We start from the raw sequence: 16013 nt of genomic DNA, 5'->3' as shown, positions 1-16013 counted from the left end.
CAAAACGATGCCCAACCCTACACTTTAGGCCCCTTAGTGCCAATTGGGCATCGTTTAAATGCCACGGCCTACCTGAGCATTGTTTCTGACCATGTCCATCCCTTTATGACCACCATGTACCCATCCTCTGATGGCTACTTCCAGCAGGATAATGCACCATGTCACAAAGCTCGAATCATTTAAAATTGGTTTCTTGAACATGACAATGCGTTCACTGTACTAAAATGGCCCCCACAGTCACCAGATCTCAACCCATTAGAGCATCTTTGGGATGTGGTGGAGTGTAGACCAAAACCACAATTTGTACCAGGCTGTAAACTTGTTTTTTTCTTCTGTAAAATTAGGCACCGCTTGGCACGGATAAATAATTTATAATAAATACTGTAATATTCCATAAAAAATAAGAATTGTCCATTTTGATTTTATGATGACTTGTGATGACAGTGCCCCATTATGATTTCTCGAATACCACTTTTCATGCAGTGTGTAGCTGTTTGTGTATATAAAAGATCTGTAAAGTATTAAAGATCCAAGTGGATGAAAAATGTAATTTTTCTCCTAAAAAAAAGAATTGATTCGGAACTGCTGAAACAAGTCATCAGAAATCAGAAGTCATCAAGTTTCCCTTTCTGTTACAAGCCTATGTAACAATGTAACAAATTTGCATAATGCCAGCCAATGGTCTTCATTTGCTGCCAACGAACAATGTCTACTTTGAATGCCTCAAACTCTGTAGTTGTAGCTGACACTAAAAGAGTTTGGTTTGTGTTGTCGAGAAACGGAAAAACCAACGCAACAAATGACTCTATATATCTATCTGTATCTTCAGAGTCAATTTTTTGACTTTCCCTATCGTTTTAAAATTTACAGAGCATTGTCTATTTCTCAAACAGACTGATAATATTTATATTTTTATAACCTTATAGGCTATAATTAAAATTCTGAATCCTTTGATTTAAAAAAACTTCTAGGACTTTGAGGAAGAATGCCAAATTTTAGTAATTTCATTAATTATAGTCTAAACAGTTTTACTCTACAGAGTATGGTGGATGTGGTTTGTGTCTTTGTGTGGCTGTGTGTGCAAACCTTTGTAAAGATAGCAAGTGGTAGTCCATACTGGTCTTCTTGCAGTCCAGATACAAGGCCTGAGGTCAACGTTCCCTGTCCTGTGGCTGACTGTGGCTGTACTGTTATTGGCAGCCCTGAGTCTGTGTCAAACATCTCTGAATGATCTATGTCCACTTTCTCTTCCATATCGTCCATCACATGAGGCTCCAGCGTCTCCCATTCACACTCTGAGTTGTCCAGCAAGCTTCCTGTGTGAGGCTGACTGTAGTGTGTGTCCAGAGCAGTGTTACAAGGCTTTGATTGATCTGGATGGTCATTGACATCATACCTGCAATCAAGCTCTTTTGGTATGTCAGTAATATCTGTAGCAGACATGGAGAATGATTCTTCATCTGCAGATATGATTTCTGGTGAACTGAAGTCATCTGAGATGCTCCTCCGGGGCTGATAGTGAGATGAATCTGCCAACCCATGCTCTATTATACCTGGAAAAAAATTAATAAGTCACTTTATAAAACTTAAGAATAATATTCATAGAGTAATTCTGTTTACTCTTTAAAATAATTCCTTCTACACAAACATCAATATGAAATCTACTTTGCAGCTTACTCTAGCCAAGAACTGCCAAATTAGAAAGGAAGAGATTGTTTCAATTTGTTTTTAATGTTGCATTTAGGGGTGGGTCTATCTGGAATAGATGAGCGGCGTCTTGACGGGCCAGAGCTCTGGTATCTTTCACAAAATAAAAGTCACTTTTGGTAATAAACCTGTCAGTACTGTGCCTACCTATTTTGGGACACCGGAACAGGAATGAAAAACTTTTTTTGGAGAACATTCCAATATTTTTTCCTTCACATTGACATTGACAAGGTGCCTGTGTCACATTGAACTGGAGTAAATCTGTTTGTTGATCCTTGCCACCTTTTAAACTGGAGTTTCTGGTGGGTTCTACAAAACTGGAATGTGCGGCTTAATTTTCAACTTTTTCAGCTGTATAAGGCATTACTGTACTGAGGCCTGTTTCATAAAGCAGGTCGAACAAACTCTGTGTTTCAGAGCTGGTTTAGAGTTGACAAATCCTACCCAGTTTAGATCAGATTCAGTGGGCCCACTGAGCTCACTCTCTAAAGTCAGTTTAATTCAGTTTATGATTAACGTAATGAACAGCCAAATCACAATCTTACCTAGAATAAAACCTGTTAGCGTAAGGTACCGTGGTGATTAACCAACAGTAAAAAAAAAAACAATGGTCACACTTTAGTTTAGGGTCCAATTCTCACTATTAACTAACTATTAACTTCGACTTTTGCCTAAATAAATTACTAATTACTGCTTATTAATAGTAAGTAAGGTAGTTGTTAAGTTTAGGTATTGGGTAGGATTAAGGGATGTAGAATATGGTCATGCAGAATAAGGCATTAATGTGTGCTTCATAAGTACTAATAAACAGCCAATATCCTAGTAATAGGCATGCTAATAAGCAACTAGATAATAACCCCTCTGGGCCTCTTCAGTCAGAAATGACAGAAAAACTTTACCTTACCTTTTAGAATTTTTTTTTTGCTTCATCTGACACTTGGTGACTTTTGTCTATGACAAGCTATGTGAACACTCAAAAAAATCATGGACATGATTCGGGTATGTTAAAGGGTTGGAAAAAAGTCACACTTGGCTCCTTTGCGGCCAAAAAGGACAGACATAGGAAATGAAGGGGAAATACACAAAACACGACTCAGCCAATGTGCAGAAAAAAGTGCACAGCAATGAAAATATCAAGAGTGCAAAATAGACCAGATGTATTAATCTGTGATAGCATACCTGTTAATTTTTGTTACATTTTTATTTAATTTTGATGTGTTATATCAAAATATTTTTGTTATGAGAAACAAAATGTCCTCTGCATTCAGGTTTGACTGTAGTAATATTAATGAAAAACTGACAATTCAAATTAACATTTAAACTAAAAACAATCTAAACCATGACAAAAAGTATAAATCCAAATCCACAACTTCATAAAAATAAGTATTTATCTTTAAAAACCACTAGATAATTTATAAGTAGGGTTGGGTATCGTTTGGTTTTTTTTTTATACCGGAGCCAAACCGATACTTTTAAAACGGTACCGGTGCCTAAATGGTGCCTGAACCGATAAAAAAAAAGAGCCACAAAACGAAGTGGATGAAATTAAAGAATGGCTTTTTATAGATTGTTTTATTATTATTTAAATTAAACAATTTATTACAAGTTTAAAGTATACTTAAATATATAAATAAATACAAAACACAATTTACTTAACAAATTTACAGTAAAACTAAAGCCACCTAGCCCAACTACAACAGGCCTAATTTAACTCTAAATAACAGTTACAGTATTAACAGCAGTCGTCTGTATTCTTGGTATGCTACAAACCAGCTTCAAGCTTCAGCATTATTTTGTAGAAATATGACCATAATTTCTGGCTAAATATTTTAGAACGCATCGCTTTATTGTTTCCATGGCGACGCGTCGTGCTTCTCACATGACACAGCTGCCACAATAGTGCTGTATGACAGCTCAGCTGTATCGCGTTTATTTCGTATTTTCTTTTTTATTCAAAATATTCACAGACTTGCTAACTATGTCATGAACTATCTGATATTCTGATTTTCAAATATGTGTGAGTGAATGTGTTTTTGTTGATCTATAATGTGCGATGGGCGGCGCCATGTTAGTTTGCGCCTTAGAGAATCGGATCTGTCGGATTTACATCACGTAAATTCATTGACGTGTCACGAAATACATGAAAGTAAGTGACCGGTGAACTGGGAGAAGAATATAGTAAACTATATAATTACTATATAATGTGTATCTGATATGAATAAAACACGTAGTCAAGTTATAACTGTCTGAAAGGATTGTTTTTGCCGCTTCCATAGACATCAGTGTGTGTTTTTTGCTAGTACTTATGAGCATTTAAATGTCTGAAACCTAAAATAAACATTATGTGGTTGAAAATACTGAATTGTTGTGATATGTGACGAGCGCTGAGCGTGTCCGTCTCTGGCTCGGCGCCAGCCAAAGCGCGAAAGCACGTTCGAATTTAAGTGGCACCGAAATGAGGCACCGAAATCTGTGTTCAGATTCGGTCCGGTACATACCGGTTATATAGGTACCGGTGCCACCCAACCCTATTTATAAGCCACTTTATATAGAACTATACAGGCATCTAGTGGTTACATCTTGGCATTACATATGTGTTTCTTTTTTTACTCCCACCAGATAGCACTAATCTACCTTCAAAGTTAGGATTTTAAATGCCTTGTCTCTTTTTTAACATGGAATATTGCTCTAATCCAGAAATATATTAAAAATATATTAGACATTTTTTTATAAATATTGCGTGATTATCAATCAAAATGGTAAATTATAATAAAAAATATAATTCAACAAAAATATATTACATGGGTTTTCCTGTTAACAAAAGAAGTTAGATTTCAAGGCCTCGGACACTTTTGACCGTGAAGGAGCCAAGTGTGACCCCTAAACGAAGAGGGAAAGAGGGTTAGAATTGGACCCAAAACTAAAGTATAACTAAAACAATACATCTTCTTGAGTCTTAAAAACCAGGGTTTGCTCAATATAAACTCAAACTTAGCCTACTTGGGTAGCCACTAAAACCAGCTTTGTGAAACAGGCCTCAGGCCCTACATGCATAACGATAATACTTTTAAACAGACTTGACCTGTACTTTACGGGGTAATTCATTATTTACATTTGCTCACAACAGCCAGCTCACAAGTCTAAACTCTTCCAGTGCTCCCATTGTCTAGTCCAACCTTGGCATGCAACATGTAATAAGTCATTAACAAATATTATAAAATGATTAACAAATCAAGTAATAAAAGTCAAAATTTGATTATTAACAAATTGTTTGAATTATTAGTGTCACATGCTCAGTGTCTGTCCTTGGACTTTTACGTTGAAGTGCTTCCTGTGCTTTATTCTGTAGTTCTTAGTAGTTTTTCATGTTGATTAGTCTCCCCAGGTGTTTCCCATTTACAACACCCCCTTGTTACCTTATTAAGCTTGTCTGTCTGTGTGTATATATATGCTTGTGATTCACTAGTCTTTTGTCGGTCGTTGTTTGCTGTTAACCTGTCCGTGTCTTGGGTCTTGAGTTCCTGGATGTTCCTGTTTTATTTATGGAATAGTTTCACTAAAGGAGGCGTGGCAGATAAGAAACACCAGGAGAACTAAATCAGCATGAAAAACTACAAAGAATTACAAAGCGAAACACACAACAGGAAATAACATAGTCCACAAACAAACAGGGAATATGTGACAATTAGACAATTTAATAACATTTACAGTATCTTGTTTAAAGTTGCTCTGCAGTGTTACTATTTCCTTATTAACGTTTAAGTTACTTAGAATAACACACCCGCCAATACAAATCTAACACCATATGACATTACCTGTTTTACAGCATTTTTACCTGGAAATAATGACAGGACAGTCATCAAAGTTTCTACTAATCTCTTCACTGGAGTCACATAAAACAGGATCTATAGGGAGATAGTAAATACATACAGTATGTGTCTACTTAAGCATAGACTCATCCTTGAGATCCCACTTTACTAAAAGTGTGTATTGAGATGGTAATAATTACCTTCTTTTCTAGCAGAATCAGTTTAAAAATAATTAGAATCTAAAGCAAATAAGGAGAAACAACACAAACATTTAGTCCAAAATCAGACCAATTTCATCATAAAGATCAAAATAAATGTATTATCCAAAATAATGAAGCAGAATTTTAAAAAGAGTCTAATCCTTTACCTTGTGTTTAAAGTGCAGGATCAAATCTCTGGCAGACAGACCTTTAGAAAAACGAAAGAAAAAAATATGTGTAAAATATAATTTTACAATAATGTGCACTGGTCAGTCATATGCAATAAGACTAGAATGTGTATTTGGAAAGTAAATAGGGGTTACATTTGACATCTCACTCATCCAATTAGGATCAGTTAAAGGAGAAATGATCTATTATAGTTGTGAAAAGCAGACGTGTGTTTTGGAATTACCCAGATATATCTGTGATCCCTCCAGCGCTGTACAGCTTAAAGATCTGTTCATATGATCATAGAGCTCCTACAGAGAACCAATAACAATCATACATGAGAGGTGTCCTAAGTGATTTTGTGCTTCTGGCTGATTTGAAAAAGGTTTTTATACTGACATCTGTGTTGATGCAGCATTATACAAAAGCAAATGTTTGCAGTTACTGCATGATCTGACTTGATGTCGCTGTAAAAATACAGATGTATTCGACGCCAGTGATTAATTTATTCTGCAATTGAAAATGGGTGGATAATAGACCATTTGCTACATCCACAGTATTTTAGTTGCATTGTGTTAATTTTACAGAGGTATATACATACCTCAAACTCCCCTAATATGTATGACAGTTTCGTCTGAGTTTGATAATTTATTTTATGTTTTACTAATAACCGTTATTTCATAGCTCATAAGATTTGAAAGCAATGTATGTTAGCCTAACAAACATTTTATACATAAAACATTTTAGCACTGCAAATAAATCCCAATTACACACAATGCAATTTTTTCACTGGTCAAGATCATTTTAACTGTAGACGTGAGTCTAAAGATGTAATTTAGAATTTAAAATGAACTAAATTGTAAACAATATATATATATATATATATATATATATAGACAGCTGACATGACTAGATTTCTATATCTCATGTGGTAATTCTAAGCAAATAACTTACTGGTCATCATTTACATCTTCTAGCTGTATTAGTTCTTAAAATATCTGACAATGGAATGTGTGTGAAAGATCTTGCCTTTAGGATGGAGATCTGAGAGAAATCTTTTTCTTCAAAGTAAGCATGAGTTATGAGCTGAAGTTTAGCCTGTATCATACCAAACAGTGGCTGAAACAACAGTACATACAATTAATAATCTGTATTTTTATGTAAATCAAGGATTCTCTAGAATATGCATCTCACCAATCGACTGAGAACGCAAACACTCTTCTGAACCGTCTCTCTCGTGATATCTGCCTCTCTTACTTTCAGTGCCTGTAATACACAGCATTACAACAATATCAGACTAGATATAATGTGATTCTTACAGTATCTATCAAAAACAACCCTGCTTATTTATTTATTTAGAAAAATGTATGTTGGATTGTGGAAACTGTTTCATTATTATGTAAAATAGTTCAAAATAGTTCATTGTGATGGCACCGTACTGAATTTCCCTGGCTTAAGCTCAATTAAAAAAATTACATTTTACACAAAGCACTGTAAGCATAAATTATTATGGACAAACCTTAGCCTCCATCTGTCTGTAGCAAGACACTCCATAAACACATTTCAGCTGTCCATCCAAAGGAGGCAAATGAAAGTAGACAGTGTCTGTCCATTAAAAAATAACACAATGTGGAGTTTAAAAACAGATATGTTGATAAAATTTTTCATTGATTGCATCTATGATCATAGTTCATTCTGAACATAGCACACCCCAATCATCTTGTATCAAAATATAAAAAAGAATAAGCATTTTCTTAAATGTTTTATTAACTTTAACACATCTTTAAAAACAAACAAACAAACACACACAAACAATTGGAGCAAATTAAACTGTTGAGAATAAACAAAAATAAAAATAAAACAACAAAACAATGAGGACACTGTCATTGTCACACTATGATAGTAACAGCGCACAATGACGACAAAGATAAATAACAGTCTTTATTATACTTAAAAACTTAAGAACACTTGAATAATCACAGGAACAAAATCCACCCTATAAATAAACTAGAACCGACAAACACAACTGAAAACTGAGGGGTGTATAAACAGGCAACCAAGCAACTAAATGAAACACAGGTTAAAATCATAGGTTACTATGGAGACAAACAAGGGAATAATCACTATGTCACTATGACAACTAAGGTAGGAACTACACAGAGGAAACAGGGACAAAATAAAACAGAAATAATCAATGTAGGAATATCCTGACAACAGGCTCGATTCATAGAGACCTCACATCCCAGATACTCCTTGACCCCTGTCCCAATCTCATTAGCGAGTCATAAAACTCAGCCCTGGGGCCAAATGGTCCCAGAACAGATCCTGTCCGCCATTTGCCTGTCTTATCTCAAACCCAATTTACAAGGACACTAAAAAAAACTTCTCTTTGTTCCACAGACATAACCCCTGACTGAACCATGGGGGGGGGACAAGTAGGGATGGGCAACAGTGATCGAGTACTGGAGTACTCGAACGTGACAGCGACGATCGATCATGAAAACGATGATCGCCCTGACTTTAAAAAATATATTTGTCTATTTTTCTGATTGGTTATTGCGGCATTTTGGGCGGTAACTGAGGTCTGACTGCTTAGCGTTAGACAGCACACCTACCAGACCGGCGAAATAAAGTGAAACTGAAGCGCGCACTGCAGTGATGCATGGAATCACCGTGATCATGTAACAGTTAAGTGCAAGATGTGCAGCGCTAATCTGTCATATACATCGCATTAAAATGAAAACAAGATTGTAATAGAATGTTGTAAATGATCTGTGCTTTAGTTCCCCGTGTATCAGGTGTTAAAGGAAATCCACAAGCGCGGTGAAGTTCATGTGCGCATCCGCGTCCTTTTCTGCAGATGCAAGTAGTAAGATTACTTTTATGTTGTCTATATCTGATTAATCTCATATGGACACGTTTGGTTGAGTTTAATAACCAGCTAGTAAAGCGCTGCCGTTACCAACTGGTGTTCATTCTCTTCAGTTTCAGCTCACATGCAATGCCCGACATGATCGACTCTGGGTTTTTTGAGACGGTTATATTCTTTTAAGATAGGCTAGTTCTTTTTCAAAAGCATTGATGATATTAATGCAGCAACGTTACTTCGTTCTCATATTTTTTAACAGTAGACCTATGTTTTATTTAAAGTTGTTTCTCATTATGCCTTGGAAAACGCGCAGTGATGTCTGTAATCACTTTGATCAGAAAAAATAAAATTAAGTGTAAGATGTGCAGAGCCAATTTGTCATGTACATAACATTATAATGAGAACACAATTGTAATAGTGTTGTAAATTATTTGTGCTTTAGTTGCCCGTGTATCGGCGTTGTTGTTAAGGGAAGCGTATTCAAAATGTGTAAAAACTAGCACGGCCAAGTTCACGTGCACATTCACGTCCTCTTTTTTTCTGCTGATGCAAGTAGGGTACACACTGATTAATATAGGGTGCGTTTGATTGAGTTTATTAACCTGCTAGCAAAGCTATAGGGTGCTGTTTATTTACAGTTTCAGTTCAATTACAATGATATGATTGATTGGGTTATTTGAGACGGTTCATTTTGTTCTTAGATGTTTCTTTAAAAAAAAAAACATTTATGCATTATAATCTAGCAGTTATTTTTTCAAGTCATATGTTCATGTTTTCATAAACATGTGATGTTTGTATTTGTCAACATTAATTTTCGTAACACTCTTAAAATTAGGCTTGTTCGACTTCACCCAGTGATGCGCAGACCGATCGGCGGCTGACTTGAAGCAGTGCATGCCGGTTATAAATTTTGTCCGACTTGAGGCAGCGCCGACGCCACATGACAGTGATGTATGTCAACAAAGTGCCGCGAGAGCGATTCGAGAGCAGCCGGCGAATACAGCCGGTGCAGTTTCTCCAGAGCAGCTGCTCGCGGCTGCAGGGGCTCTGATGACGACACAGCCGTTCCACGATTGGCCAGATTCACCGCATGACAGCGATCACGTGTATTTCGTGTTTAGGATATACCATATTTGCAATATGAAAGATATGTGTTTGAAATGTTTGCCAGAAGCCAGAGAATCTTCTCGCATTTTGTCACATGGGCAAAACACTAATGATATGCGAGAAACAGGAGAAGTGGGAGACCCGCCCACAACAATATCTGACTGGCTGGAACCCCTTCAGGGGAGGACCCAAAGGACATGCAGACAGTGGGATCAACAGTTGGCTTAGCTTCTTGCTTTCCGCCATGTGTTTGCGTGACCTCGCTACAGCTGACTCGTGCTGGCCTTCCCATCTTACTGCCTGCACGTTACATTACACTAAGAGCTACCAAGAGCTCTTTCCGAACTCATCAACTTCTTTTGAACCTCGCCGATGAACTTCCAAGAGTAAGCGCATCCAGCAGCTGCGTACCGATACGCAGAGAAAGCCGTTGCACAGCAACGCCAACGGCTAACTCAAGTGACCAGGAACCGGAGCACACGGCTCCTCCTCTCGGCGAAGCCAACCATCCACTCAACAAACTGGAGTGTTGTTCCTCGAACGCAACAACAACCGCCCGCCAGCCAATCAGCGCCGCAGCATCCGCAGCACGAGAAGAGCCCGCGCTTCAAGGAGAATCCAAAACGTACAACTCTCCATTCTGGCTGAGCTGGTGAAAATCGACAAACTAAGGTTGAATTGCTAGTTATATTGATTCTCTCAGGTTGTGTTTAAGAAATAGCTTCTAACGCTAAACATTTGGGACTCCATTCCTTTAACAATATCACATTTTCCTGCAAACTGTGTGAATGGGTACGTATGTGTGTTTCATTAGAATTAGTTTGTATGTCTTAGAGTAGTTCAATAAAGCCTTGTATTCATTTTTCATTTATACAAGTGTCTTGTTATAGAGTGTGGCAAGGTGGACGGGCGAGAGAGACATGGGAGGAGCCAGCAAGATGTGCGTGATTGAGAATGAGCGTCACCTGCGAGGCACACCAGTCTCCCTCTCATGAGGGAGCACGGAGGCATATAAGGACGAGCGACACGAGAGAGGACCAGGGGCCCGTTCTTCGTACCTCGCTAACTCAGTTAGCTGGATTTGATTGTTGACGATTTGGCATGATCTTGGATTGTTTGGTTCTTCGAAGCTCATCCTGGACTTGCTGTCATAGTAACAGGTCCGTAAGCTTAAACCTGCTCGGGAGCAGGCTTATTTCATGTAAACAGGATTAGATTGCATCTTGAGGTGATTTAAAATCTGTCCCAGCCACTGCTACTTTATTACAAGAGTGCATTACTGAACCAGGGGCAATAATAATAATTTTAAATAATAATATAAAAATGTTATATTGTATATGTATACGGTATGAGAATGTATAATACTATAGACACAGCCACTTGATTGAGCGATTTATTTGTGATGGAATAATTACTTTATATAATTAAATTTTTTTGGTTTACACACATGTTGTACAGTTAATCTGAGCCGTGCATTAAGTGATCACGGATATTATGGGAGTGGCTTGATGCAGCACAAGAGAGGATAATTTGATCTTGACCCATAAGAAACTTGAATACTGTCACGTTATGCTTCAAATTGAATTAAAAATTTAATTACAACATTGAAATAAAAATGTAAAGGGTGTACAAATACTGTATAAAATCGTGAATATAAATAATTGGTAATCATGTTAAAAAAAAAAACATTTATCTATTATAACTTATGTTGGTTTGGTCGTTTGGCTGTTTCCTTATAAAGGTTCAGAAATTCGGGGGTTTTTTTTGTGTAATTTGTCAAATTTTTGCCAGGTGGCTTTTTAATTATATGATGTCATTACCTTGCTGTCTTGACGCCAGCCAATCGCTGCATTGCTGATCGTGGTTTCGAATATCGATGCATCTGCCCTCTTCAGGGAAAAAAAGAATGCTCAGTAATCTTAGATCATTTAATCCAGATATTTTACTCCAATCCGCAAATTTGTTTGAAGAACCAAATTAGCCAGAGATCAGTTATCACGATTAAAAGATCTGGGATCTGTCAAATCATCTTCGATGTATTGAGCGAGGTACGAAGAACGGACCCCAGGCCTGGATTTTAAGTTGTTTTGTTTACGTTTTGTTATGTGTGTGAGTGGCAGTCGTCCATGAGGGGCTGCCGCTTTTACTTTCATTTTGTGTTCATTTATTTTGATTAAAAGTTGTTGAATGTTCGCCGGTTCCCGCCTCCTTCTTCCCACACGAACAAACAACGTTACATAGAGGTAATTCGGTTCTCTTTAATTGTGATTCAATTCCCCATTGAGTTATTTGATCTGAATAAACCTTACATATACAACCTAAAATGTTCATCAAACAGAACAAAAACCTAACAGGACAAAAATCTAACATAACATTTATAATCATGCCATACCATAAAATAGCACAGAAATAAACTTTTGGAAAGCGGAAGAGGGGACAGAGAGCGTTTTGAATATGATATTATTGAGATAGGGAGTCTAAATAATTTTTTTTTTTTTTTTTTAAGTATCCAATGAGGAGTACATTTCAAAGGAATTTCTCTTAAATTTGTATGATAATTTTTTATTTCGTTTCAAAACGCTCTCTGTCCCCACTGCCGCTTTCCAAAAGTTGCTCATCCACACTGAAACATCGAAAACGCTAAATTCACCTTACTGCACATTAGAGCAGTGTTTCCCAACCTTTTTTCAGTCATGGCACCCTTTGAAAATGTTCTTCATTTTGTGGCACCCCCTCGCATACGTTACGCTAGTGGTATAACGGTACAGATTGCTCACAGTTTGGTTTGTTTCATGGTTTTAGGTTCACTGTTTCGGTATGGTTCAGTATTTGCTATGTTCATGGAAAAAAGGACTTCTGTCAAATAAAAATAAAGAAAATAATGAGAAAAATAATTTAAATACAAGCAGCAGCACAAAAATACTATTGAGCAAAGATACTAATAAAATAAACTATGTTTTTCAGGTACGTCTAACATTAGTTTTCAGGTACAGAAATGTATCAAATGTAAAATAACATTGCATATTTGACTGTATAAATTTAAGATTAATCCTATTAAACTTACAAAAGCTATTCAATCAAGAGCAGTGAGTGATGTCCTTGTCTTTTGTTGTTTGACATCAAACAGACAGCAGTAAAGGCTACTGCCCCTTTAAGAGCTAATGCTCGGATATGCGTCGTCTTTCTCGACTGTATAAAGTTTACTTAAGGCAGATACAGGCTATGTCTCAGTGTGGTATGGGAACAGCTCTAATCAAGACTGCAAAGCCCTTCAGAGAATTGTGCGCTTAGCTGAGCGCATCTCAGGGTCTGCTCTCCCCTCTCTACAGGACATCTACCTCAAACGCTGCAAAAGCAGAGCTGTTAAAATCATCAAAGACTCTATCCACCCCAGTAACCATCTTTTTACTTTGCTGCCATCTGGTAAGCGCTTCCGTAGTCTGATCTCATTCGCGTCTTCTGGCACTACACCCGGGTGATGACGGCGAAAATGACTGGTCATATTCGAACATAAGGCAGCACTCGCATGCATTGAACAAAGTTTACAAAGAGAGAATTATTTGAAAAATTTGAAGAAAAAAAAAAAACATTATTTGAAGGACTTTTACATGGCACCCCTGCTCTCCGCAGCACCCTGGTTGGGAAACACTGCGTTAGAGGATGGACACCCGACCCAAGCCCGATAGGACCCATCGGTAACCGCAGATATTTAGAAATGATGTTCAGGTTTGGGTCGAACTCGGTCACGTCAGCGCGATAAGGCATTGAACATTTGAAATTTAAAACAGCTTATTATGTAGGCAGCCAATGGGCCTGTTTAACTTGATGCAAAGGTTTGTTTTTGTGATTAAATTAAAATTAAAATATTACCCTAACATCTGTGTACATCTGTGTGCGGAAATTTGTTTATGTTGCTGTGACAACGCGCAACACGTGCGTGCATATTGCATATAGGCTACATGTGGTTGGCAGCGCAACGATGGAAGACGTTAAAAAGAAGTTGGCTTCAGGAGATTTTAAAACCGCCGAAAATGAAGGAAAGTCTACAGAGTGGAAGTATTTCTACATAGTTGTCAAGGCCGATAGTGATGAACCTGTTGGTTATGTTCAATGTAGGGGTTGCGGAGTTCTCATGAAATATGACAGCAAGCGGACTGGGAATTCCACCCTGCAGCGTCATGTGGATAGAGTTTGTAAGTCACCCGGGCTACTGCAGCCGAGCATCACTGCTTTTGCTAGTACCTCAAGAATAATCCCTCAGCAGGCCAAACAAAAACCGACTGAAAAATGCGTTGAGTACTGCTGTAAAGACATAAGGCCATTTCCTTCCATTGGCCCAGCAGCTTATTAACATCGGTGCTACATATGGTTCAGTGGCAGTGCAGGACGTACTGCCTGATTCCACCACTGTGTCAAAATGGTGCCGTGAGCTGGCAACAGAGAAACGCACAAAGCTGGTTGAGCAGCTAAATGACATTCTGACTGAGGTGAATTCGATCGGAATGACAACAGATATCTGGACCGAGGACTACCACAAATTAAGCTACTTGACCCTCACTTGCCATTTCGTGACACGAACATTTAAAATGATAAGCACTGTATTGACAACAGTCGCATTCCCACTGGAAGAGGCTAAAACGGGAGAATATTAGGAGAGAAATCATCAGACTTCTAACGGAGTATGGCCTGGATATGAGTCTGCTGAATAAAGTGGTGTGGGTGACAGACCAAGGCTCAAACATCATCAATGCCCTCAGACCATATCGAAGACTTGACTGCCAAAATCACCTTTATAATACGGTGATGCGACACGCCCTGAACCCCACACAACTGGCCCAAGATGCTCCGACTGTTGCAGACACTTTGCAAGCTACCAAGGCACTGGTCAAATATGTCAAAAAGACGGGCATAGCAGCTTTGCTGTCAAAAACAGTCATCCAAAAAGCTTTGTTTAACTTTCCTTTGGCCTTAATATAGCCAGCTCCGAATGTTGTCCTCCTCAGAGAGAGACAACCTGCACCTGGAGGTTCGGAGACAGCTCAGTGACCTCCGCACTAAGGAGATCGCTACTGAAGGACCCACACCCAAGAAAGCTGCAGTTGACTTCGAGGAGTGGGAAAATGTACCTGTGGCAGATGCCACTGACGAAGTCGAGATGTACTCGACTCAAAATCATGCAATGCAGGACGACAGAGATGTTTTGGGCTGGTGGAGAGATCAGCAACTCAACTACCCGAAACTTAGTGTCCTTGCCCGTGGCATCCTTGCCATTCCATTTCAGCGCTGCTGGCCAGAGATGTATAGTAACGAAGTAGAACTACTTCACTACTGTACTTAAGTACTAAAAGGCAGTATCTGTACTTTACAAGAGTATTATTTTTTTCTCCTACTTCCACTTTTACTTCAGTACATATTTTCGATGAGTTTAATACTTTTACTCCGATATTTTTTTATGTGCTGCATCGTTACTCGTTACAATTATAAAAATGTTACGAATCATTCCATTCCAAACCCACATTACCGCGCATGAGAGAGAGAGAGAGCGCGCGAGAGTGCGAGAGAGAGACAGAGCGCGAGAGAGAGAGCGCGCGAGAGAGCCCCGCGAGCGCGCATTCACTGTCTTTAAAACAACACGAGCATCTTGCGCTCAAATTGCTCTCTATTTGTTTACATAGTTAATGTGCACTGTGAAGTAACATATACAAACAATGAACAGCTGTATTTTTATTAACTAAGATTAACAAAGATTAATAAATACAGTAACAAATGTATTGATCATGGTTAGTTCATGTTAGTTATTAGTCTAATACATTAACTAATGTAATGTTAACAAATCAAACCATATTGTAAAGTGTTACAAACAAATCATTTACTCAGAACACCTCTTGAAATGAGAATATAAGTGTGCTTACCCCATTTTTTTTTTAGTAAGAGTGGTTATAGTAAGATTTAATCTTAATGAACTACAGTATTTTCAGGTTATTTATATGACAATATGTAAAAAAATTACCTACCAACATTGTGATTGTCCTTAGCTTAATCATTTGAAATAATAAAAACAATATGATGTTCAAACTTTTGACTACTTTCTTTAATAACTACATAACACAATACTTGTACTTTTACTTTCAGTACTTGAGTAGTACATTTTAA

At 37.8% G+C, this 16013-nt stretch overlaps 1 protein-coding gene across 1 annotated transcript in view; it reads right to left on the bottom strand.

The window, feature by feature from the left end:
- avl9 (AVL9 homolog (S. cerevisiase)) overlaps positions 1 to 16013 on the bottom strand; it is an 81343-nt gene that overhangs the window by 39062 nt on the left and 26268 nt on the right. Inside the window, exons 4-11 of the mRNA XM_079846262.1 lie at positions 7404 to 7489; positions 7079 to 7150; positions 6914 to 7003; positions 6129 to 6195; positions 5884 to 5924; positions 5717 to 5755; positions 5543 to 5612; positions 1087 to 1553 (exon numbers count right to left, since the gene is read on the bottom strand). Of these exons, the coding sequence (XP_079702388.1) occupies positions 1087 to 1553; positions 5543 to 5612; positions 5717 to 5755; positions 5884 to 5924; positions 6129 to 6195; positions 6914 to 7003; positions 7079 to 7150; positions 7404 to 7489 (932 nt within the window). The remainder of the gene's footprint in view (positions 1 to 1086; positions 1554 to 5542; positions 5613 to 5716; positions 5756 to 5883; positions 5925 to 6128; positions 6196 to 6913; positions 7004 to 7078; positions 7151 to 7403; positions 7490 to 16013) is intronic.

Source organism: Gobio gobio, assembly GCF_949357685.1.
Source record: "Gobio gobio genome assembly, chromosome: 20".
Taxonomy (NCBI): domain Eukaryota; kingdom Metazoa; phylum Chordata; class Actinopteri; order Cypriniformes; family Gobionidae; genus Gobio; species Gobio gobio.
The sequence above is the reverse complement of the archived record's forward strand: the minus strand, read 5'-3'. Positions and strand labels throughout refer to the sequence as shown.